At 57.4% G+C, this 23,708-nt stretch overlaps 6 protein-coding genes across 6 annotated transcripts; 2 read left to right on the forward strand and 4 right to left on the reverse strand.

The window, feature by feature from the left end:
• Window positions 1-390: 390 nt before the first annotated feature.
• B0H64DRAFT_319196 (WD40-repeat-containing domain protein) lies at window positions 391-1,829 on the reverse strand (the record flags this gene model as incomplete). The annotated part of the gene is made up of 2 exons (XM_062800418.1): window positions 391-1,554; window positions 1,614-1,829. The coding sequence occupies 2 exons, from the start codon at window positions 1,827-1,829 to the stop codon at window positions 391-393; spliced, it is 1,380 nt and encodes a 459-aa protein (XP_062661469.1).
• Window positions 1,830-2,718: 889 nt separating this feature from the next.
• Window positions 2,719-6,047, reverse strand: B0H64DRAFT_320139 (adaptin N terminal region-domain-containing protein; the record flags this gene model as incomplete). The annotated part of the gene is made up of 7 exons (XM_062800452.1): window positions 2,719-2,895; window positions 2,985-4,948; window positions 4,999-5,333; window positions 5,387-5,676; window positions 5,726-5,769; window positions 5,823-5,836; window positions 5,896-6,047. The coding sequence occupies 7 exons, from the start codon at window positions 6,045-6,047 to the stop codon at window positions 2,719-2,721; spliced, it is 2,976 nt and encodes a 991-aa protein (XP_062661470.1).
• A 632-nt stretch (window positions 6,048-6,679) lies between these two features.
• B0H64DRAFT_134722 (S-adenosyl-L-methionine-dependent methyltransferase) lies at window positions 6,680-8,089 on the forward strand. The gene is made up of 2 exons (XM_062798189.1): window positions 6,680-7,039; window positions 7,101-8,089. The coding sequence occupies exons 1-2, from the start codon at window positions 6,806-6,808 to the stop codon at window positions 7,920-7,922; spliced, it is 1,056 nt and encodes a 351-aa protein (XP_062661471.1). The 5' UTR covers window positions 6,680-6,805; the 3' UTR covers window positions 7,923-8,089.
• Window positions 8,090-8,233: 144 nt separating this feature from the next.
• B0H64DRAFT_441366 (actin-related protein 2/3 complex subunit 5) lies at window positions 8,234-8,978 on the reverse strand (the record flags this gene model as incomplete). Its single annotated transcript, XM_062806566.1, has 2 exons — window positions 8,234-8,465; window positions 8,584-8,978. 2 exons carry the CDS (start codon window positions 8,976-8,978, stop codon window positions 8,234-8,236), a joined length of 627 nt encoding a protein of 208 aa, XP_062661472.1.
• A 1,088-nt stretch (window positions 8,979-10,066) lies between these two features.
• Window positions 10,067-11,267, reverse strand: B0H64DRAFT_393473 (uncharacterized protein; the record flags this gene model as incomplete). The annotated part of the gene is made up of 2 exons (XM_062803646.1): window positions 11,005-11,267; window positions 10,067-10,649 (listed from the first exon to the last, which is right to left on the reverse strand). Coding segments are annotated over exons 1-2 (530 nt in total), but the record flags the coding sequence as incomplete, so codon positions are not given.
• Window positions 11,268-17,060: 5,793 nt separating this feature from the next.
• Window positions 17,061-17,912, forward strand: B0H64DRAFT_134784 (uncharacterized protein). The gene has a single exon (XM_062798190.1). The coding sequence runs from the start codon at window positions 17,165-17,167 to the stop codon at window positions 17,684-17,686; it is 522 nt and encodes a 173-aa protein (XP_062661474.1). The 5' UTR covers window positions 17,061-17,164; the 3' UTR covers window positions 17,687-17,912.
• The last annotated feature ends 5,796 nt before the right edge of the window (window positions 17,913-23,708 follow it).

The following is a 23,708-nucleotide window of genomic DNA, read 5'->3' on the forward strand; positions in this document are numbered from 1 at the left end:
AACTCACACGCCGCTTAACGTGGGCGGGAAAAAGGCAACAACTCCCCGTTAGCCCACATCACCTCGGCTAGCCATTCGCATCTGGAACCGCAGGGGCCGTGTCGTCATGTCCCAGTTTCTCTTCCTCGGCGGTTTCCGAGCTCTCCACTGCAACAGGGAACCCGGCGGATGACGGTGCAAACACGCACGCCTGATCCATTGTGTCAATCGAGCTCTCCAAGGAATCGCACAAATCGGCAACGAGGGACCTATCCTCGGAACTCGGGACCTCTACGAGGACATAATCGGTGGGGGGACCCTGTGCCGGCTGTCCGAAATGACAAGGCGCAGCATGGGACTCTGAAAAGTCGGACGAGTCGGTCGATGCCTATGAACCGTATCCAGAGGCGTTCATCCCAAAGTCACACACACTAGAGGGCACAGATTAGCATGGGTAGCAGAGTGCGGGAGGAGAATTAAAACAAACCTATATTGCCGCAGGAGACAGCCCTCCCCGCCGTTTTGCAAATCGATGGTATAGACGTAGAAGCCGCCGTCGCTAGTGGCGACCATGACTTGCGGCGAATTGCTGGACATGGCCACCACGCTGGGTAGAGACACGGGGCCTAGAACGGTGCCCCCGCTCGGGTTGGTCGGCTTGGGGATCTTGACGCTCGCAAAGTCGCGCTGCGGCTCCCACATCTCGGTCATGGATTGTGGGAGATAGGGCGCGACGGCGCCGGCAACACTGCGGCTAACGAGTTGCGACGACCGCCGGAGCATGCTGCCAAAGGTTCCGCTCTGCCTCCTGGCCGCCGAGGAACCGCTGGGCCCGGCCTCGGGCGTCTCGCCTCGAGGCGACGAGTCGGAATCGCCGCTAGGTGAGTACTCGCTACCGTCGATGCTCCTCGATCGCGACCAGCGGTTGGCACGAGGGCTTCCTGGTGTCTCGAGCGGGGGTGGGGCAGCGCCCCCCACAGTAGTGTTTTGCGCGCTGGCCAGACGGAAGATGTGGACTGTTTCGGTGCTAGACGAGACGCACAGAAGAGTGGAGCTGAGGTTGAACGACATGCTGTAGATGGTGGAGGGGATCGTCCCGCGGCGAAACTCAAAGAGCTTATTGCCCTCCGGGACGGAATAGACTCGCACGATGGTGCCGCGCTCGGAAGCCGTGGCCACCTTGGTGCCCTCGTTGTTCAGGGCGATGCAGCATAGGGGCATTTTGTGGGCCTCGATAACGTTGACCGCCTTCCCGGACGCCGTGTCGTAGACCATGAGAGCACCGGAGGTGGGCGGCACGTATTCCGAGAGGGGCGGCGCGTGGGCGGGCCGCCTCTCGCCTTGGTCCTCGCGCGGCTTCGGCATGGGATATGCAATGTAGCCCCTTTCCGACGAGGGCGAGAGAGCGAAGATAGCGTTCGGGTTCGGCGACGTCGCAATAGTGTGCTTCAGGGCCATGTTGCCTATATCGTAAACGTAGATCTCTTCTTCCAGCACTACAGCCAGCGTTTTCCGGTTTAGGCGGACGGCCAGCACGGCGGTCGGGAAGGTGAGGTCGCAGATGACGGAACCGCGCTACGAGTCGGTCAGCGTGAACCAGTTTGTGGTAGAAGGAGAAGCCGTGTCTGACTTACCTTGGTGTTTTGTATTACCAAATGGCGCGGCGAGCGGACCATGGCGACGAGCGAGGTCGAGAAGAGCATCTCGATAATGGTGACGTTCCCTTCATCGCTATTGAATATCTTGTTGAAGGGGTCGGTGTGATAGATTCGGAAGCCTTTGTTGGTAGCGACAGCCAGGCAGCTGTGGTCCTGGTTGAAGGTAACGAAGTTGAGTTTGTTGCCCGACATGGTGGCTGCTCGATCTACGGGTGTGTGCGCCGAGTATGATAGAAGGGTGTTCTCGATTGCGGGGCTGCCTGCGTCTGGTGGTGCGGAAGAGGAGGAGGATGAATGGGGAACCGGGGACGATGGCGTCGGAGGTCTGCCGTGAGGGAGATGCGTCTGCCCTTGCGAGTTCGCGTTGCGATAGAGAGAGGATAAATAATTAGAAACAACAATTGATAGAGGCAACCGGGGCTTGTGGCAGCCTGGCCTGTTCTTTGAAAGTCGTGAATGTTCCAAGTTCAAGTTTACTCGAGATGGATGAATGCTGTCGAATGAAAGGCGGAGCTCTCTGCTGCCTTCCGGGTGCGGGAGACATTCCGACATGGAAGCTCCCTGGCACCCCTGCCGAGTCCTGGTCAGGAGCTTGGGCCGCCTGATCATCGCTGCGGGGCACTGAGCCGTCTTGGCACATGCTGGATCGATCCCATTGACGCTCTCATGCATGGCAGCCCGTTAGTTGACCCTAACCCGTAACTACCAGATGAAGCCCGAGGACGTCCTTCTCAACCTACGTGCGAGCTCAGTGCTGAAGCTTCTCGTCTGAATCATAGATACGTGAATCCCTCATATGGTAGCGTCATCATCGACTTCAATGAGTAATCCATTACAGTTGCTATAACAACCAGCCAAGATATACCAGCGAATGATAGCAGACACTTTGTCGCATCAATCTCCATCCATCCCAAGCCACCTCTTCTTCCCCCGAGTGAGCAAGTGAGTGACCAACTGACTGACCCAACACGGCGATCCCAGAACAAGCGCCCCCGAGCAAGACAGAGGAACAGGGTATGTATTTTCTCTTCTCCCCCGTTCACCCCTCCCCACCCCACTCCACCTAGCCAAGCCAGGCTCCTCACCTATTGCTCGTGGTAACCATGATACCCCTGAACGCGTCCGAGATCTCGCTCACCGTAGGCGGCGTAAACCTCTCGGGCGCCGTCGACACGCCCCTGGAAAGCCGCTCCTGCATCATCTTGAGCAGCAGCGGCGGCAAGGCATCCTCGGTCGCCCTGATCGTCAAACGCACCATCTGCAAAACACACACAAGTCAACACACCATATTGCCTCCTCCCAAAGGGATGAAACCAAGAACCAAAAAGCCGAAAACAAAACACGTACCTGGGTCTGATAATTCGGCTCCAGCCTCAACAAACACCCATACTTGCCGCCCTCCGAGGTATGCACAACGCTCGCACCAACCAGGTTCTTGCCGTTGGGATCAACACCATTCAGCAAACCCCAGCGGAAGCCCTCGACAACAGCACGCACAAAGCCCTCGGTGATCTCGCGCTCGCCAGCGCGCGAACCAGCGCCGGTGCCAGCCAGGCCAAAGATGTGCTGGGCCTCGCGGGGAGCGCCGCCGATCTGCTTCCAGCGCTTGAAGAAGTCCTCGGCGGACAGGTCGGCCGGGTCCATGAACTTGTGGACGGCGACGGGGAGCTTGAGGGTGAGGGCCTGCAGGGCGCCGGCGAGGTAGCTGATGCGGATGGTGGGGCTCTTGTCGAAGACGCGCTTGGCCTCGAACATGATGACCTGCTGCGCCTGCGCGCCCTGCGCGATGGTCGTGTCGGGCAGGCCCTTGACGTCCCAGGTGAGGTTGGCTTTTTCCGACTCGTCGAGGTCCAGCGTGGTGGTGAAGGACGAGATGAGTGCGGGCGTCTTGTTGGTGAAGTAGAGGATCAGGCACGCCATCTGCCCGCGGTACTCGGACCGCACCCCGACCTGGATCTGCCCGTCCTCGTAGAGCACGCCGTCGGCCTTGATCAGGAGCCGGTTGAAGCCGCGCTCCCAGTTGGGTGACAGGTGTGCCGCGCTGGCCAGGTTGGGCGCCTTGAGCGCCTTGGCCTCGGCCGGCCCGAGGTTGCTCATGTCGAGGCCCGCGAGGTCGTTGGCGGCCGAGTGCCCGTTGGCTGCGGGTGTGCGGCCGTCGACCTGGCCGTTCACGGTGAAGGTCCTCTTAAGACCTCCCTGCTTGGCCATGGTTAGCTCGGCCGCGTCCGCATTGGCGTCCTTTCCGCCGACCACCCATGTTCTCTTGTCGCTCGTCCGACCGTGCTTCTGGTGAAGTCTGGAGAGCAGAGCCGACTCGCGCTCTGGGAATGGCGGCATCTCGTCGCAGACGGTCCTGAGGAGGTCGTCTGTCGGCAGAGTCGCGAGGCTGAGGTACTCGCAAGCTCTCTGCTGGAGTTCCGGGTCGAGGGTGTGACTGTAAACGCTGAACACGTTGATGAGCTGCGGCTTGATCTCGGGGAAGAGGTTAACATATTTGACCAAGCACGACAGGATCATGCCCCGAGTGCTCGAGCCGCATGCGGGCAGCTTGTTCTGGAGTGCCAGGAACTGCTCGATCGGGCTGCACCCTTTTTCCTCCGCAATGAGATGCCCGAACTCGCCGAGAATATAGGCGCCAATCTTGATCAGCGTCTCGTGGCCGTGGTCCTGCTTGCAGTACTGGAGGATGTTTTGGGCCGCGTAAACCTGCAACTCCTCGTTGTTGGAGACGATCTGGATCACTCTCTGCCACACCTCGTCGCTGACGTGGTCGCCCGCCATGGCAATGAGGCGGAGGGATATGTCGACATACCACTGCACATCGGTGGCGTACTTCTCCGTCAGGATGGCGATCTTGAGCACCATCTCTTCCCGGATCGCAAAATCGGCATTTTGCAGATAATGGAGAAGCTCACCGACGACAACCCGGGCATTTGACGAGTCGCACATGCTGTACAGCAGGTCGAGGCCCTTCCGCCGGACACTGATATCTCTGTCCTTAAGTGCCCCGATGATGACCTCCTGGTGCTGCTTGATCGGGTCGAGCGTGTCCGCCCGCGCAGCCAGGTGAGTCATAGCTTCCAGCCCTAGATACCGGACGTTGGTCTCCCTCGACTGGATGAACCGGCCGAGGCGTGACGAGATCTGTTTCATCAGCGCATGCTCTGTGTCGAGGTGAATGATGAGGTTAATAGCCTCAAACAGCACCGCGTTTTGAGCATTGTTTTGCTGCACGTTCTTATTCGTCTCCAAAGCGAGATCCAAGGTCTTTTGCAGAGACTCCCGGATCATGCCGCGGACATGGCTATCCTCTGCGTGGTGTCAGATGACCTGCGTTGGGTGTGGGCATGGCTCGGCGTACCTGAAGGGGGGAAGTATTGCATCAGCCGGAGAAGCTTGACCTGGATCCATGGGCATGGCACTTTGTAGTATAAATAATCTGGCGCGTATTCCCCGTCAATGACGATGCGCTTCAGTCGCCCGGCAGCCTTGGCATATGCGCCCTTGTACTGGTCCGGGTTGTCCTGGGCCAAGGCCATGACCAAAGAGGCCACAGATACACCAACACCGAGATCGACATCGTCCAGTAGGGATATTATTCGTTCTGCCCACTGCGGTTGAACAATGCCCGGGTGTTTTCTGTAAAGGCGCAGCATGGTGAGTGCCGCCTTCTTCTTCACAAACGCCTTTGAAGTCCTACCCCGGGTCAGCCATGGTCTGCTCGACATAATCCGAGTCCCAGAACGTACGGTGAAATTAATAGCCTGTGAACCTCGGGGCTCAGCGCCTCTCCCATCTCCCGCCCACCGACGTTTGCGATGGCATGCAGCGCAAGACAGTTGAACAGCTCATTGTGGTCGAGCAGGTCCTTCCTGATGCTGTTGACCACCAAATGTAAAAGTTCGTGCTTCTCGTGTAGAAATAGGGTCATGGCAAGGTAGCCAATCTGCTTCTCCGAGTACTTGGTTGCCGAGATGAGGTTGACGGCCTCCAGGTGTCCGAAATCGACGTTCCAGCCGAGGATGTAGATGTAGAGAAGCTGTTCCGCATCAGCCAACGTCCCTATCCTACGGCATCGGGCCACCCACTTTGCACACGTATTTCTTCTTGTGATATCCGCTCAAGTTACCATCTACATTGCGTTAGCATCCTGCCCAGCGCGGACAGTTACGGGAGGTCGCGAACCTTTGAATTTTTGACTAAACACGCGGCGGTTCAGTATCACTTCGACAACGCTCCAAGGGTGTGAGAGACGTACCGAATATTGGCCAACTCCTTGTTGATCCGCTTCTCCTCCAGTTCGCGGGCACGGGCATTCCTGAGGTCGGCAATAAACTGGACCAGTCCGCGCATGTTCGCATTGCTGCTGCTGGACCGGCCCAGGAAGCCAGTAGGGCCTGAGGACGACATGTTGTATGGATGGCTAAAGCCTGCCCGCCTGATAGCTCAGAGGTATCTCCGAATTTGTGCTGACCCCAGGGTGAAGGAATGTCTCCCCTCTCGATATCCGCCCTTTTCCCCCCTCGGAACCTGTCGAGTCGGGCGTGTAAAATACAGCTGGACGACGTGGTGTAGATGTACCGGATCTCTCAGCACATCATCGTCATCGTCGGGGAATATCAACACGTCGAGCAGAAGAAGAATCGAGGATGGCGGAGCAACGGAAGACCTGTTCCTTGTCGAGTTGCGCGTGCAAGGTCACCGAGCAAAAGTCGCCCTAACCTCCTGCATCTCCCTTTCGGCGTCCGAGGAAATCGATACGCGTCGTGGGTTCGAGGTTCGAAAAGAATCGGGTCCGGAAAATGCGCGCGGCAAGTCGTCGAGATGGTCGGCGACAATGATGTTGGTTCAGGGGTTGCTGTGGGACGTGTTTGTCGCCTTGTCCACAAAAAGATGGAGCAAAAGACAGCACTGTCGCATTTGTTGCTGCATCCCCTTGATCTTCAATGGCGCCCAGTGCCCCCGAGTCCCCGCATGGGCCGTGCTTGTGTTCTGTCTCAGTGGCAGTTGCGCCCGGGCGCTAATCCGCCTTCGGCCTAAATATCCCAATTAATCGATTGACAAGGGTACCGAGGTGGGATCCATCCATCCATCTCCAAAACCAGTCCTGACATCACGAACTTTCCGGCTTCAAAAATGCCAGGCCATTGCCTGCCAACACCCCGAGAATGCGGCTGAACTTGCCCCGAGCCTGTCGGCCGCAACACATACGGTTACAGACTGCAACCCCCAGCACGCGACGGTCATACGCGTTCCAGGCCCCGGGCGGCGCCGTCTTCAAGGTCTTCAACAGCCGCTCAAAATGGCACCAAAAGGAGCGGGCAGCCGCCAATCCCGAGCTCAGCCGCCAGGCCGACTACCTCAAAGATGAGGTGGCCATGCGAGTGTGTGAGAGGTTACTGGTAAGCCAGCACTCGAGAACAATGCGACGGAGTTAGATCTAACCTCAACCAAAAACGACAGGACATCAAACGGCAATTTCCCCGCGTCCTCGACCTCGGCGCCAACTCGTGCAACATCGCCCGCGCCCTGACCCGCGAGAACCCCGACCCGGACCCAGCCACGCCAACCTCCCCGCCGCTAGCCAACAAAATAACCTCACTAATCGCCGCCGACTCCTCCGCCACGCTCCTGCACCGCGACGACGAGCTGCCCTTCAACCGCGAGCTCGACCTAACCCGGCAAGTCCTCGCCGACGACGAGACGCTCCCCTTCGAGCCGGCCTCCTTCGACATGGTGCTGAGCAGCCTGTCGCTGCACTGGATCAACGACCTCCCCGGGGTGCTGGCGCAGATCAACAGCGTGCTCAAGCCGGACAGCCCCTTCATCGGGGCGATGCTGGGCGGCGACACGCTGTTCGAGCTGCGCACGTCGCTGCAGCTGGCCGAGCAGGAGCGCCGTGGCGGCATCTCGCCCCACGTCTCGCCCCTGGCCGATGTGCGCGATGTTGGCGGCCTGCTGGGCCGCGCCGGGTTCCAGATGCTGACGGTGGATGTCGAGGATATTGTCGTTGACTATCCGGATACCTTTGCGCTGATGCAGGACCTGCAGGCTATGGGGGAGGGGAACGCCGTGCTGGGGCGGGAGATGGGCGCGATCGGGCGGGATGTGCTGCTGGCGAATGAGGGAATATATCGGGCGTTGCATGGGAATCAGGATGGGAGCCTGCCGGCGACGTTTAGAATTATTCACATGATCGGGTGGAAGGAAGGGGGGAATCAACCGAAGCCGTTGAAGAGGGGTAGCGGGGAGGTGAATCTGAAGGATATCTTGGAGGCGAAATAGAGGGGGCCCAAGAGTCGGGCTGGCTGTAGGAGTAGTGTGAAAAACATGTTGGTTATCCCATATTACCGTTTTAAACAGGTCGTGGTCTGCCAGACAGGGAAGATTCAGAAGTCCGGCGGGAGCCTCCTCAACAACGAAATACCACAGGCAGGAAGACTTCCCAAGCCATATCACCGAACCATCCGTTCAATGGCTGGCAGGCGCCCGAGTTCACAGAAAAACGCCGCCATGTCTATAAACCCCGACTTGCTTTGATGCTCTAAACGTCACCTTAAGACAGGTTCCCCAACGCCATATAACCCCTCCTCCCCTTACACCCTCCGCCAGTCGCTCATGACCCGGCCTATGCATCCCAGCCCCGCCACCTCGACCACCTTCTCGTGCCAGCTGAGCAGCACGCTCATGGCGGCGCCGGTCGACTCGGTCGGGGCGCCGGGCCGCGGGCCAATCTGGCTGAATCCAGTCTGCTGGGGCGTCATGCGAGTCGGTGTGCGTGGCGCGCTGCCGGAAGAGGCGGACGACGTGGCCGCCATGCCCTTGTATCTGTTTCCTCTCTGTCAGCTTCCAGTCTCACAGGTCGGGAGGACAAGACGAGTGTAATGGGAAAAGCGAAAACAAAACAAAACAAGAATAAAGCGGAGAAAAAAAAAGGAGCACGCACAAATACTTCATCAACACATCCAAACACTCACTCCCCCCGGGACTCGCATAAACCCGCTGCAGCATCGGCGTCATCTCGCTCGCCTTAATACTCTGCAGCACCTCAATCACCGTCTGCAGGGCGGCCTCGCGCGCGGGCTCGGCGGCGCCGTACGCGGGCGACTCGAGGCAGCCGCGCAGGGCGCCCTCGGCGTCGCCCCCGCGCAGCAGCTGCCGCACCTGGCCCGTCAGCTGGCGGACGTCGGCCTCGGTGAGCGCCGAGCTCTCGTCCGCCGTGCTCGGGTGCAGCGTCGCCGTGTCGAAGTTCACCGACGAGTCCTCCTCCAGCGCGTCGATGTTGATCGTGCGCCAGGCGTCGCTTAGCGTCGCTTGCGTGTGCTCGCGGATGATGGACATGGTGTGGTGTGGGGGTGGGTGCTCTGCTTTTGGGTGCGTGTGTGTGGACTTCGTTGGAGGGGGAGAATCGAGGTTTTGGGTGGTGGGGTGTGCGCGATCGGGTGGAAGCTCGCGTTCTATTCGGGGAGGAAGGGTTGTGTTGCTGCTTGACGCTTTGCTGATTCCGGGTGTTGGACCTTAAGCTGCGCTGTTGCGATTGCTCCTCGTCGATGTGTGCTGCCGCTGGTGGTTGGGTTCCAGCCGTGACAAGTCCGCAATTGCTGGTTGACGTTGCAAGCAGCTGCTCAGCCCCGCACTGCAGCTGTGTGTGGGGTTTGACCGGCCCCACCTCGGATACGGACCCGGACCGCACTGCAGCTAGGGGCAGGTGCCGGCGCCGGAGTCGGAGCTAGACACGGAGCCGAGAGCCGGTTTGAGGTTGAAGGAGAAAATGCGGCTTGAATGGCTATGAGTTACGTTACTTGTTTCTGGTGCCTACGGATGAGGTTCTCAGAGCTACATGCGGACCCTGTGTCCATACAAGTATACGCCCAGCTGTAAGAGTCGAGAATCAAGGGTTGAGGCGCCAATTAACAAACTAAGGGAGCATTTTAGCTCATGAGCTTTGTTAGATAAAATAAGTCATATTCGGTCCTGCTTCCAAGTTTGTTACATCATGTGTGGAATATTATCCTCCACATATCGTTACCACTCTACTCCGTTGCTCGTCCCTTTCACGAGCAACAGCTTCATGTCATTACACCGTCTTATAGTCCGTCTTAGAAATCTCGACCGGGTTACGTCTCAGGCTCTCAAGTATACCTCGTTGTGATCATTGCCGTAACATTATTGAGATGGCGGGTGTCACCACCCCGATCATGTTATCCCAAACTTGAACATCCAGTTTACCGAACCACCAAAAGTTCTAAAGTGTTTTCAGTTTCTGTGTTTACTGTTTTCCCTTCAGATGTCTCCAGTCGACAGGCCCAGCCAATTGCATGAGCGCAATGACACAGATGCGGTGACCATATCAGCCACAGCTTCCTACATTGTTTCCCGCGGGACCCTGCATCACCAGACTCAGAAGGTACGCTATCAAGTCACAAACACTCAACAACGTCACACTACCATTTATCACGGGTTGTTACTATAACCCTGCCCAATATTGTTTATGACCAGAACAAAGAAGAGAACGGACTTGAGCCCGATTAGTGTTCTCTTCTAGTTACTCATTGCTGCTTGCCTTCTCCCCTCTACTATCTCCGTATCTCATACCTCTCTCCGTTTTTTTTCTTCTCATGTTGAACAGCACCTGACAACTCAACGGTAGAGCTTCAGCACCGAGTGCTTGCCCCGGCGTCCTCTCCGTCTCGCGTCCTCTCGGCCGCTTTGACCTACCTATTCAGCTAGGGACTCCGTCCGCACAAGCCACTCGACAGCGAACCCCAACCCGGGGAGACCGATCAGCCGGCTGGCTCCCTTCTGGTACCGTGCCCGAGCCCCATGCCTGCGAGCGAAAACTCTGCCCCTTGCTCTGATCGCGACCCAGTCCCTGTCCGAAGCCATCGCCACGGCGCTCGCCATCAGCCCAGCCCCGTTCTTTTATGCACGGTAAATCCTGCACTAGCGTGACCCAGCTCTCCGGGTTCACCGTCGCCCCGCTCCGTCGACCGACCCCCATCGTCGGTGGCGCTGTCAGCAATTCCTCATGTCAGTGTTTCCCTCCATACGTAGTTCGTTATTCAAGCACAACCCAACAGCCACCGGCCAACTCGGCACATAAACCGTCCGTCACATCACACCCGCAACAAGCCCCTTCCAAAAGAAACACCGCGGAAAAGCCCGCGCCATCCCAACCCATGCCGACCCCTATGTGTGTATGTACATCCCATCCACAGTGGCAAGCGAGAACACCGACGGAACGAACCCGCCGTTCCGCCCCTCGTGGCATCATCCCCAACCGATCAAGAAGAAGCGGAAATCCCTTCCCCCCAAACCCAACCCCAACCCCACCCCAACCGATAAACTATGTACAATACCCACTCACCATGTATGTATGTATGTATGTACATCCACAACCAGCCTAGCCAACGCAACCCGGCCGCGAATCCCAATCCCAGACAACCACACCACACCACACCACCCAGTCCAGCAGTCGAGGCGGGCCATGTCTCACCGCGGGCATGATTGGCCGCCAGGCCAAGGACAAGGCGAGGCGGCACGTGGTGGGCCACCCGCACTGCACGAGACTCGGATCGGTGCTGGGAGCTAAACTGCATGTGTACATTCATAGGAGATAGTTTGCGCCTATCCCCCCCCCCCACCACCACCAAACCCGGATGGGGGGTCATGGAAAGGGAGAGTGACCTTCCCGAACGGGGCGGGCGGGTGCGGGCGGGCGTGGGAGCCGGGATGGATGGATGGGGGGCTCGTACCCGGGGGAGCGGTAAGTTCAACGTTGGTTCGCGGTTGGGGGGAGGGACAGACAGGGAGAATGGGGTTTGCAGGGCGGGTTGGGGGGGATCGCACTTTCGGGGAGGGCAGCCGACCATGCTTTGCTCCCACGTGAGCGGTGGTGGATGTTACCTTTGCTGCTTTGGTTTGGTTTGGTTTCCGATGTGAGATAACTTCATAACTACACTCCATCGGGTAGGGGAGGGGAGGCGGGGGCCCCTCCGTTTTGTGGTGGGGGGGATGGGGTGACTTGGGCTGGTTGTACATGTACCTCCCTGCGTCGGGAACAAAAGAAGTAAATTACAAATTAACTATCTGGTTTGGACTGTTTTTCTGTTGTTTTTCTCGTGTTTCTTTTTTGCTGGGTTGATTGGTGTTTGCTCCGTTGCCAAGGGGCAAATAAGAAAAGGCAGGACGGCCTGTTGTGGGCAAAAAAAATGATGTGTTGCCCGTCAACTTGACCTCTCGGCAGAAGCAAAAGCGGAAAGGTCTGAGCCAGATCCCTGGGACGAAAAGCATCTGTGCCCGTCTCGTTCAGGAAATCGAAAAACGGAAGACGGCTCCTGCGTTCGGAGAAGGCGTGCGGTGGAGGGTGCCTCCTGCCGAGCACCGTGCGAGGCCGAAAGTCGGGGAATTTCGATACCGATTAGGAAAAGGGATGGAAGGAAGTGGGGTTTTCTAGAACAAAAGCAGCTGAGCTGCTTCAGAGGAACACCCCTGAGAGCCACTAGCCCCAAGGGGTTCTCGGTTTTGATGAAACGTGCAGGATCTGCCTGCCGGGGATGCATCTGGAGTGCAGATGGATGCTTTTGTGGGCAAAGACAAAGACAGAAGCCCGACGCCAACAACAAACGCAATGGGTCGCACGGTCGTACGGATGGATGGATTGTGACAGATCACCGCACACCAACGAACGCGCCGTCTTTGTGAGATCCCCGGGTGGGCTAGTTAGACGGGATTGGCAATTGTTGAGCGGGCGGGCACGTCCTCTGAATCAAACACGGGACCCCTAACTGGGGGCGCTGACTTGCGACTTGCGACTGACCCATCCCACCGGATCGCTCCGCGGCTGGGGGGTCCGGCCATGGTCATGGATGGGATGGATGGCGCTCGGGATTAAAGTGGACCCCGCGGCGTCGTCGATCGTGCTAAAGCCGGCGGTCGCATGGGGCGCCAGGGACGCGAGCGATCGCTCAGGGGAAGATCAGTGCGTTAGCGCGTGGTGGCAAGAGATGGCGGCAAGCGTGGAAAGACCACTCGTCATTTCGAGACAATTGCCCTGTTGCCCAGTGCGTCCGTGATGAGTTCTGAAATTTGGTATTTCCGCGTCATGGAGTGAGAGCCTGGTCCGTGGTCAATGTCATTTTAAAACGGAAAGGGAGAGTTCGGTCCACGTTCTCTCGCACTCCACACCCCCACGCAGCCAAATGCGAAACGGGGGGAGATGGATGCACGGATCGATGGAGGGATGAATGATGGGATGAACGGAAACGCCGTCCACCATGGATGATGCCGAGACGCTCGGTGAAGGAAATGGCAGCATCGCTGTCACTAACCTACCAGCCTCCATAGGTACCTGCCTGAATTTCGGGGTATGGCGTACCGAGGTACCAAGCCCGTCCATACAGTTACGACGGAGGAAGTCCACTGCTGCACCAGGTCATCATCTCACCTCCTTCCTGCCCTGCCCAGCCCACGCGGCAGGCTGCACATGGCGGCACAGATACGACGCAACGGCGCGTTATTGCCCTCCCGCCGCAGTGGCAGTGCAGCATGACTGCAGAACTGATAATGAAGCTGATAATGAACGTCGACGGACCCGCGGATCGTGATGATAGCATCCCGGCGCGTGTTGCGTTGGGGAGGTTGGCTCGGTTGGGTGGTTGGTTCTGGCCCATTCGGGGGGAAGAGGGGAGGATCCCGGTATCCCAAAGCGTGGTGCGAGTGGGGTAAATTGCCCGAGAGTGTTGAATTGTGTCAAGTGTGGTGGTGTCCATGTCTCGTGGGTGCGAGCACGTTGTTGAGAGCGAATTTAATTTGGAGGACCTGGGATGGTGGGCCCAGTCGGCGACCCAGGCACCCAGGCACTCAGGCTGCCAGGCAACATCTATTTTCTGGGGGGCCCGCCCGGCGGCCGTTCCCGGTGCAGCAGAGACGACCCGGGACCGCAGCCCTGGGAGACCTGTCCGATTTTTGCTCCCCTTTATTAAGCGTGCATTAGTGCTTTCTCCTGCCTGTGGTGTTTCCGCGCCCCTGAAACTTGAGGCTTGGCCGTCGAAGAGGTTGATCAGATTTCGACAAAAGATCCTTACCTACTTACTGGAGAGCTACATGCATGGCCAAGGGCAAAAGGGCAAAAGCCCAGTTGCTGCGGTCCTGCGGGAAGGGATGTGGGATTTCTTTCTTTCATCACCGTCTTGTGCGTTGCCTCGCAACCCTCAAGTTTCGCCGATTGTCACGCTATCACGTTATCTGCCTCGGTAACCCGCCGAGCCTGCCTCGCTGTGTAACACACACTTTCCTTCTTTAACCCACTCGTCTCACCTTATTCGCACTTGGTGTGCTCGCTCGCCGCTGAGATTGCCAAAATCGGCAACATGACCCGGCTTAGACAACCCGGAGCGAGCTCCGGCCTTCCCGGGCCTTCCAGAAGAAGGGCTAAGCGATTCTCTCCCCCCCCCCCTCCCCCCACCTATGTAGCGCACATAGTGCCGGCACTCATAATCCTGCCGGGGATATCCGGGAGACGACTCGCTAATGTATGTAGACGGTTGTTCCCCTCGTTTCAAAGCTGGCGCTTCCCGTCCCGTCCGTCCCATGAATCATGATGGCCCAAGACGGCGCGGGTCGTCCGTCGTGCTTACCTTACCGCAGAAGCGCAGCCCCTGATGACACATACGTCCGTGATATAGTGTAGTACAACCGCGATGAGGCCGGGACCTTTGGTGAGCGTGAAGTCGGCATGACTCCCTCGTCTAGTCCAGTTTCTTAGTTGGGCCAACTTGGTGCTTGCTTATTCTACGGGTATTGGCTCGGTGCGAGCACTTGATGTGATACCTCGAGCCTGAGGAGTCACCACCCGGATGGACCCGGGTTCCCCATTCGCAGTCGGTCGTCGCCACGAAAACCAACAAGCCTGGCTGTTTTCCCCGTGACACGTGCTGCCATGGTCTGCCACCTGATCGACTCCTTCACCACTCAGCTGTTTGTTTCTTGTTGTTTTTGGCTGGGGCGAATGGCACTAGCCTGGAGATGAGCGGGGACTCGCCACGTTGCGCACATGTTTGAGCAAATGAAATCGAATCTCGAATATCCATCACTTCAAGCTAAGCTCTGAGCTGTGCGGCCACCGCGCGTCTTATAGTGTACATCTTGTCTAAACACCAGGGGGTATCTTCGTTGTACCTGGTTCCAGCCCAGCACCCTTCGTGGCCTGAATGGTAAAAAACTCCTCCGCTCCAACCGTCTTTGTGTACAGTATTGAAAACATGGTGTGAAAAAGGAAAGGGGTCATTGCCGTGGTGTCGGTGACTCGTCTCCGCGAGGAGAACGCGCCACCTGGGAAAAAGAAGAGTGTTACAGGTGTAAGAGAAAAGAAAACAAGGAAAGAGTCTATATGCCAAATCAAATCAGTTCTTTTTTGCCCGCCCAAGTCTTTCCCGTAGAGCCGAAATCCCACAACCCTTGAACCGCAAAAAGGAAAACGCGTGCTGGCTTCAATCCTAGCCCAAAGACGACCCATGCCCTTAAGGCAATCATCGATCGAGACCGATTATGGCGGCGAGACGTCGGAGCCCACGGAACCCCGGGAACTGTGGCACCGAGCCAGGCAAATTAGGAGGTCAGGATCGTTGTAGCAGGGTGTCGATGGCTCGGATCCAGGTGTCGTGCCAGCTGGAAGTTGCGCTGGCACCGCAATGTTGATGCGGTGCGCGGAAACGGGATGCAAAGTGACAAGTGACTCAAGTCACCCCGCCGAAAGCCCCTCCAAATCCGCCCCGTCTATATCTCTGAACGCCGTGCAATCGAATCAAAAGGAAAATAAAACCGCCGGAATGAAGCCTCCCTTCCTTGCTACTGGGAAGCAAGTGGCCGCGAGCCAAAATGTTTATCGTGTGAGGAATGGTGATTAAAATGTTGTATCGGAATGCGAATAGGGAGCGCCATCGTGGACAAAGGTCGATGGCGCAGTGTTGTAGCCGTGATTAAAATCGAGTATCGTAAGATGTTGAAAAGAGACGCTTGTCGACGATCAGTCTGCAGCTGTGTCGTTGCCCAACCGACGCAATCTCGTATTGGTGTTATCCGCACCGAGATCGGCCGATATGCGCCGATGATCCGCATCGGCGCAAACAATGGGAGGCGCGGTGCTGCGCTCCGATGGGGGACTCGACAACATCTTTACCGAGGCTTGGGCGGCGGCGGCTTGGGGACCCCGGTTGTGTCGTACGCTCCCCTCCCAAAGTTGAAGAATTGCTCTGACGATGTGACCATCATGGTGACGGATGTGATGCAGGTGCGCGTGGTGGAGCTGGAACGGAAAAGGGATACATGTTAGCGGCCGAGTCCGTAGCGCTAATATATAGATATGTGGATGCAGTGCCACAAGCGCAAGGTGGCTGATCTCCCGGAGCCAAAGGCACCGTCAATCAAGCCGAAATTGCTTCTCAGCTCAGCAGGTCGTCACCGTGACTCACATTTGAGAAACCTCGTCCGGCGACAAGCAAGGACGGAACAAGTGTGGGAGTGGTGAAACCCGGAGGCGACGATGCAAGGGAGCGCTGCCGAATCGTATGCAGGGCCCGATAAGCGCGGTCCTGGCGGTGCTGTGGATCGAGCTGAAGGCGATACCGAGGGCGAGTTATGGATCCCGTGATGACCACTCGCACGAATTATTTTTGCAACAGTTGGGGGTCCGCGGAATGAGGCGCAGCCGATGTGACGGAAGGTAAAAGAGTCTGGTGCTGGGTGTAGGCGTCTGATGTACCTTCGGGCCTTTTCTTCTCAAGGTCGGAAATTGTGGCCTGGGTGTTGGTCCTGCGTGTAGTTTCAGGTACAGCGTCAGGAGTCGAGAATAACGTCACAAGAGACAAGATCGAGGAGGCTGCTGTGCCAAAGGCTGCCAGGAGAAGAACCCGTAAGGAAGAACCCGGTGAAGAGGGTGAAGGAGCTGTGATGGGAAACCAAGGAAAAGGACAAGATGGGGAAGGGGAGCCGTCGGGCTTATAATAAAGGGATGGGATTGCTGGAGACCAGGGAAACGAAATGGGAGAGATCTTTTTTCTTACCCTGCCCCTGCTCCTGCACCCCGGACCCTGGTGTTGGCGTCGAGTCCTCAGGTACGGTACCTAGCCGCAATGTACTTTACCCCTGGGGTCCTCTCCGTTACGTGTCTTGGCGGCATGGGGTGGTACCGTTTGCCCAAGCCCAGACGGGCAGCAAACTGCCCTCCTCAGCTCCTCTCTTCTCGCAGCCCAGGCTGTGTTCCACCAGGACAATTCCATTTCAGGGCCGGGCGGACGGCTTCGGCGGATTGACCGGGGCATGGGTGCGCCTGCTTGTCCCACAACGGAGCTCTGATGAGCATGCTTGTACGGAGTTCCTGGGTACCTGCGTGCGCTTCAGCTTCAGCTTTACACAGAGCTTCGTGAAGGCCGGATGATGTGAGCATGCACACTGTGTCGATGAGACGGTAATACCTGCCAGGCAGAGAGTCAAAGCCACGCTCTGTGATAACCTCGGCCTACTCTGTGATGCGACGGCCACAACTCGGGACCCGACAGACAACACGTATGTACGGTAGTCATTGGTTGCTCATGCTGCTCGGTGCTCGGCCAACCCTATCGTCGCTCTGCATCCCTTCGTTATGGATGGTGCCGGTGTCCCAAAATGAGTTCCAGTTGAGAATGTGCCCAGGAGTGGGTCCATCTGTCAATGTGAAAACCAAGCCGCCGGGACCTGAATTCTCTTTTCGGAACAGCCGACCATGGACGCAATGTCGCCCGTGCGGTGGACAGAAATTTTTTCGCAGCAGATCAGCGCGATTAATGAAGGAGACCGCCGGCCGGCCGGGACGGGGAACAGGCGGGAAAAACAGCCCGAGTCGTAAATCACAAACTCATCCTAGACTGCCTGCTTGGGGACCACGGAAGGAACCTCCATGCCTGGAAGGAAAGGAGGGATCCAAACACCAGGCACCACTCACAAAACACGTGGAGGGCAGGCAGCCCCCAAAACCCTCCAAAATGGAAGCAGCTGCAGGGCACGCTCGATAAAAACGGAAAGCATCACCAACGCCCAGGCTGAGATTGGACACACACGAGCCGCAGTCCTCCCAATCGGTCAGATCGTTGGGGACTGGTAACCCTAAAAAGAAAACTAAAAAAAATTATCAAATTAAAAAAGCACCGAAAACACAAAGTCGTCATCGCCCACCAAGCCACGCACGCCACTTCGGTCTCCAGCGCAAACTTATTGTAGGACTAAAGCAATGAAAGCACCATGACGAAAACAAGCGGGTTGTTTGTCTGTGCATTTCAGGCTCTGTGTGATCCGAATTTTGAACCGGCAACCGTCCCGACCTAAGTTCCGCATTTGGCTTGGGCAAACACACATAAGGTTCCGGCGCACATTTACGGCTTCGCTTCCGTCCCATACGTCACGTCACAGAAATCCGCATCCGACTCCACCCCAGTTCCGAATCCCACTGTAGGCAGGTAGGTATGCAGTATCTAAAAAGCGCCCGTTTGTCCGTTTTCCTAACTCCCTCCGTGATTTGGGTGCCCAACTGGCACGGCAACCTTTGGTCCTGCATCCGCCAGACATCACGACACCACTGCACTGCTGCACGGCCGGATCGACGAGCCATGGTCTCGGAAGGCCAAGCCGGGTGCGCTGCCAGCTCCGGACATCGAAACACCGGGAAGTGCGAGACGTAACTACTCGAGACACGCCCCGGCCACACACACTCTCGCACTGAGCGCATCGCCCGGAAGATCCATCCATGCATCTGTGTGCGACATGAGACGGACCCCTCTAAGGACTGTCGTGGCACTGCATCAAATGCATTCCTATTCTTAGGGCTCCACCTGATAGCAAGGGCGCCCGTCGACCTCAGTGTTGGCTAACTAGAGTCCACGTCTCGTGTCGTCCGCCGCGCACGCTGGGGCTCACTAAAGAGGGCCCCCGGATCAGTGGCTCCGGGTACATGTACGCAACAACGATGGAAGGCAGTCAGCCACATGGATCCGGCTCGTCGATGCCTCTTCGGTGTTCGCCCACAAGTTAGGAGACACCGAGTTATCTATTAACTCAGCGGCCTCCTCCATTCGGGCCAGAAGATCAGAGTCGAGACTCGCATGCACCACCTAGCATCGTTGGCGTACTGACAAGCAAGTTTCACCCAAACATCGTCAATCTCAGTCTGCATGCCCTGCAGCCGCGAACCTCCTGACGTTGGACACCATGCTGCATGCAGCGCTCGCTCCGATCTGACCACTAGTCCGTTCCTGGGGCAACTCTGCCCTATAGCATCGTACAAAACTATGTCTGCGCGATGGCAACTCTAATAGGCACCCTGCCCAATGCGTCTGCCGTCTTGTTGGCGGATATGAGGAAGCCCTCGCCCGCGACATGTTGAACACGCCCACCTTGATAGTCTCGACCGAATCCGTGGAGTTCAACCCAACACGCGCCCGTCCGGAAAACCAAACGTCGATGACTCAACCGAGGCTGTGATCTGCAGCGCCAGGCCAAAGCCGCAGACTTCTGGGAGCAAAAACACTCATTGGCTGCCTGGGGCCCCGAGTAACACCGGCCATGGCCGGTGCGGGGCGGACCGAACGGAAAGTCTGGCACAGCTGGATTCTGCGGTGTCTCAACGAGTACCCAAACATCCAAACAAGAAAACAATGGTTGGTTTCCGGGCGAGACGTCGCATGCGTCGCCGGCCAGCTTGTCTAAATACCAAGTATCTGCCAACTCGCAGTTAATGGTCCGTTTCCAGAACGTTAAGCAAACCGAGCAAGGTATCGGGCGGCGGCAGCGGGACTCGACCCGGGATCAGGCTCTCATGCAAATACCAAGTACACACACACAACCATGTGCCGGGTACAGTGAAAACCTGCTTTGCGGCAGCGGCCGAGGTGTGGGGGCTGTCATCCGATGCCCAGGTCGGATGGCAACATCGTCGTCGGCAAGCCGGCGGTGAGCCAATTCAGATTAAGCCCCCGCATGCAACCGATTTGCTGGCGCCGTCCAACCAAGGTGAAGAGGCCGCGGAGGCATGCGAAAGAGGCACACTACATGACAAGACCGATGCGATGATGCCCAATATCCCACGTTTGCATGTAGGGCAGTGGAAACAACGATTGGGATGCATATCCGCGCGTCTCAGAATCCCACCGCAACTCGGCTGAGGGCCCAGGCCGACAGAAGAGAACCCGAACGAGCGGGCCATTGAAGGAACATTGACACACGAAAATCGCATTTCGATTGGGGTCCCCGCGTAGTGTTTCAGGCGACAGTGTCACGGGCTCTACGCACGCAGTCGTCTGGGTCGCGTCCGGACACGACAGCTCCCCTCGAGCCCTTTCTCAGCCCATGCAAACCCCCTCTCGCTGGGGCTTGAGCGTTGAGGCCGTACGCACCATCCACACGACGAAAACGAGGCGAGCTGAAATCTTGTCCGACCAGTTCTCGGACGGGTATCTGCGAGGTTTGCGAGCGCTCTAGGCTTTTGGGTCACCCCGGCCGAGTTAATCGGAACCGCCAAGTCTCACGACACCAACACCGCCATTAGGCCGACCTAAGGCTGTACAACGGGCGTGCTTTTGAACGGATCCGAATTTATCAATATTATAAAGGGAACACGTGCCCGAGACAGCGACTGCAGACCGCAGGACTTTGCGACAAACGCGCTCCTCCTCGACGTCAGTGTCAGTAGTTCCCTTACCTTTCCCGTCTTTCCCAACCTGTCGGTATCCGCGATGGCCGAAGCGATCGATACCAGGTTGTGCACGGAGCAACAGTCGCTCTCTTGCAAAAGGAAGGGAAAAAAAAAGGAAAGAAAAAAATAACAAAAAAGGAGGAGCAGCCCCGCCTCGCACCACACAAGCCGGATCATGCTGCATTTCGCAGAATACATAGCTTGGTGGGGACTCACTAACAAATCTGACAGAGGGCGGCGTCGACGGAGCCTGTTCCGTCCAGAGGGTCCCCGTCCCCAGCTCCGCAGCGGGAGAAAACTTCTCGAAGCCTGCTAACCTGGCTTGTTCAGGAAAACCAAGGCGATCGGAAAGGCGAAGTGGACCACCTCACTAATTATCCCCGCATGCAATCAGCGAGGACAACACGCGACGAGAAAGGGCCGTGATCTTCGGGTTGCTCGCGTCCAGAAAGACGGGTCCGAGACCCAGAACTCGGCACTGAGACAAGAGATGGCAATCTTTGGCCTCTCGCGTTGTTTACTCGGCAGAAGGGAACATTGGTGTCGCCAGGCGCCGTATTTGCTACAATCAAACAACTCTGCTCGGGCGTCTCGAAATAGCTGCTGCTGTGTAATGTTGCTCAGAAACGTTGGACTCGGTTCCCTCGGTCGGGCCATCCGCATCCTTTCCGATGCTGACACTCATGTCATGCAACAGGCACTCATTCAACGCACACAGACCAGCATCGCCTTTGAGACCCGGTTCCTCAACTCAACAGCCTCTCGCTGTCACCCGGCGCACGGCAGAAGATGACGCGGCGGCCGAGAAACCCAATGGCATCGCGTTCTGGCACGCGTGCTCGTTATCGACGCGAGGCCTCTGGCTAATAATTCTGATGAGTGAATTGCCTCCCTCACAAGCCACCGAACGAGTCTGGCACGCCGCCTGATGGACCCGGCCGGCATGGCAAATTAAGGGCGATGGCACATGAAAACGTGCTTCGTCCTCAGCCCCACGGGTCAACCATCCGGCTCTGGTAATGCCCCACGTGCCATCGTGCCACTCCGAAGCGTTCGTGCGCCGTCAAAGAAATCAGAAAAAAAGGTGAGCCCAGGCAGGCGTGCAAAGAGTTGACGAGGGGGCACAGCTAACATCGAATCACAGGCTCATCAGGATCTCAACCCCCCTGTTCGGCGGAAACGGTTTCGGCCGTCGCCTGACGGAGCACCGCACGCCGTACCATGCAGGCGGAGCCGCGACATTGCCGATGGAAGAGAGAAGAAGTCGTACCTGCATTAGTGCATCCTGAACCTCGGATCCCAAGCCCCATCAACCTCAGAAAGAAGCTCAACAATCCCGATTCCGATCCGAACCCTTCTCATGTTCCACACCTCGGCCAGGTAGTTTCTTTTCCTGTGGACGAAGAGTTTGCTTCTCCTTTTCCAAAAGCGACAAGCTCCAATGGGGGCTTGGGCTGCCTGCAGTTTGTTAAGTTTCGGGGCCGGGACAGTCTCTGCACCCATGTATGAACATTGCAAAACCCAAACAGCTCCCCTGAAACCCAAGGACAGCCCGGCACCCTGTGCGGATCCAACCGCCAAGGTTCTCAAGGCGAGGCCGGACGAGGCGGGCGCTTGAGGAGATCTTCTTATTGATCCACGGCCAACCACTGACAAACGGCCGTCGTCACCATGCAGGGTGCAGCGAGGCTTCCATGGCGCATTCAAATCACATCATGTGACGATATGGGTTTGCTCTTGCGTCTGCGAATAATCGGCCGCCCGACCTCTCGATGTCTCTCGCCCAACGGCCACTCACAAGGACCTTCTTCGCATGTTGGGCTTTGCGGCCGAAACATGCCACACACAGGAGGCGCTTCGGACTCAGCAAACAGCACAACCGGCTCGAAAACGGCAAGGTGCTTCCGACCTTGGCAAGCCATGTCTCTGATATCGCCGCCGTCAGATATAACAGAGACGAAAAAAACGATGGATCGATCGCGGCCCCAACTTGTCGTCTCAGATCGTGCATGTCGGCAATCAGTTTTGTTACCGATTCAGGTAAAGATGGACGAACAAAGACGACGGCCGTTGCCCAAATGTTCTCACGCATACCCATCAGCAATACGAATACCGCTTCAGGACACGGCCATGCATCGGGGCTAACGGCCGTTAGTTACAACGTTTATTACACAAGACGCACTTGGACTTTACGGAAACGGAGGCCCGGGTAATGAGCAGGACCCCACCGTGTCGCTTCGGTAAGCTCAGATCCAAATTTCCAGAAGACCCAACGGAACATCACGCGGCGATGCGACTAGGCTCATTGGAGCTCGCTCCCAGGCCCTCGGCGACCAAGGCTCCACTAGGGGCGCGATCCCGGGCATGTCTGCAACGTGGCTTCGGCCTTAGGAGACGTGGGAGAGTCCCTGGGAGGTGCTGCATGGATCGATGAAACTGGCCTGAGCGCTGCAGCGCTCCCAATCCACGACGGAGCACCCAGCAGCTGGTTGCGCGTTTTGCAAAAAGCCCAAAGTGATGTGACGGGAGGCTTCCGGCTGGACGGACGCATTGCGCACCGTTCACGCTAACGCAGGCACGCACGGCCCGGGCGAGATGAACTGACAGGGGCCGGCCGCGGGTACCAAGAGCTGCAGGTACTCCGTGCGGCGCGTCGCAGAGAACATTTCTGGAAGCCTTGTGTTTGGAAGGATGGCCCAGGGGTTGTGCCACACACGGCTCACCCATCAGTGCCCACTCACCTCACCGGTCAGGTCCCGACTTGATTTGGTCACAGTTTCCAGACCCGGCCCAAACAAAGCACTGTGACCTCACCTTGCTTCACCGAATCCACCAACCCCCTAACGTCGCATTCTGAGCGTTCCCAACCGTCAAACGGCGCCGCGTGGAACCGGGGAAGGATTCCGCTTTCGTCGTCAACCATGTCAACCCACATGAACATTCTGCCGAGCATTGCGTTCGTCGCTCGTTAATTAAACTTTTCTGCTTTTTTTTCCGTCTTCACCAAGGATGTTGTTTTCCCTGCTGGGCTGGGCGATGGCACGCCCCGGTCGGCCAGGCGAGGAACGAGCACCCGGCTCGGCGGGTTACACTAATTCGAGACGAACCACCAGTTATTCGTCCATCCCAGCCCAACAAAAATTGACACCCATGACGCGTTTCATCCCAAAGCGGTCCAGCAGTGCTCGCCGTCCGTTCGTTAGTGAGTTGCGCTCCTGATCATCCAAAGGCCCGAATGCCCGGAAAACCTGGGGTTCGGCTGATTCAGGCCCAAAGAAGCCGCCGTGCCAAGGGTGATGGTCACCGGCCACGTTTTATTATCCCTTTTACTATTTCCTAGGTAGGCTACA

Source organism: Chaetomium fimeti (assembly GCF_033439085.1).
Source record: "Chaetomium fimeti strain CBS 168.71 chromosome Unknown B0H64scaffold_3, whole genome shotgun sequence".
Taxonomy (NCBI): Eukaryota; Fungi; Ascomycota; class Sordariomycetes; order Sordariales; family Chaetomiaceae; genus Chaetomium; species Chaetomium fimeti.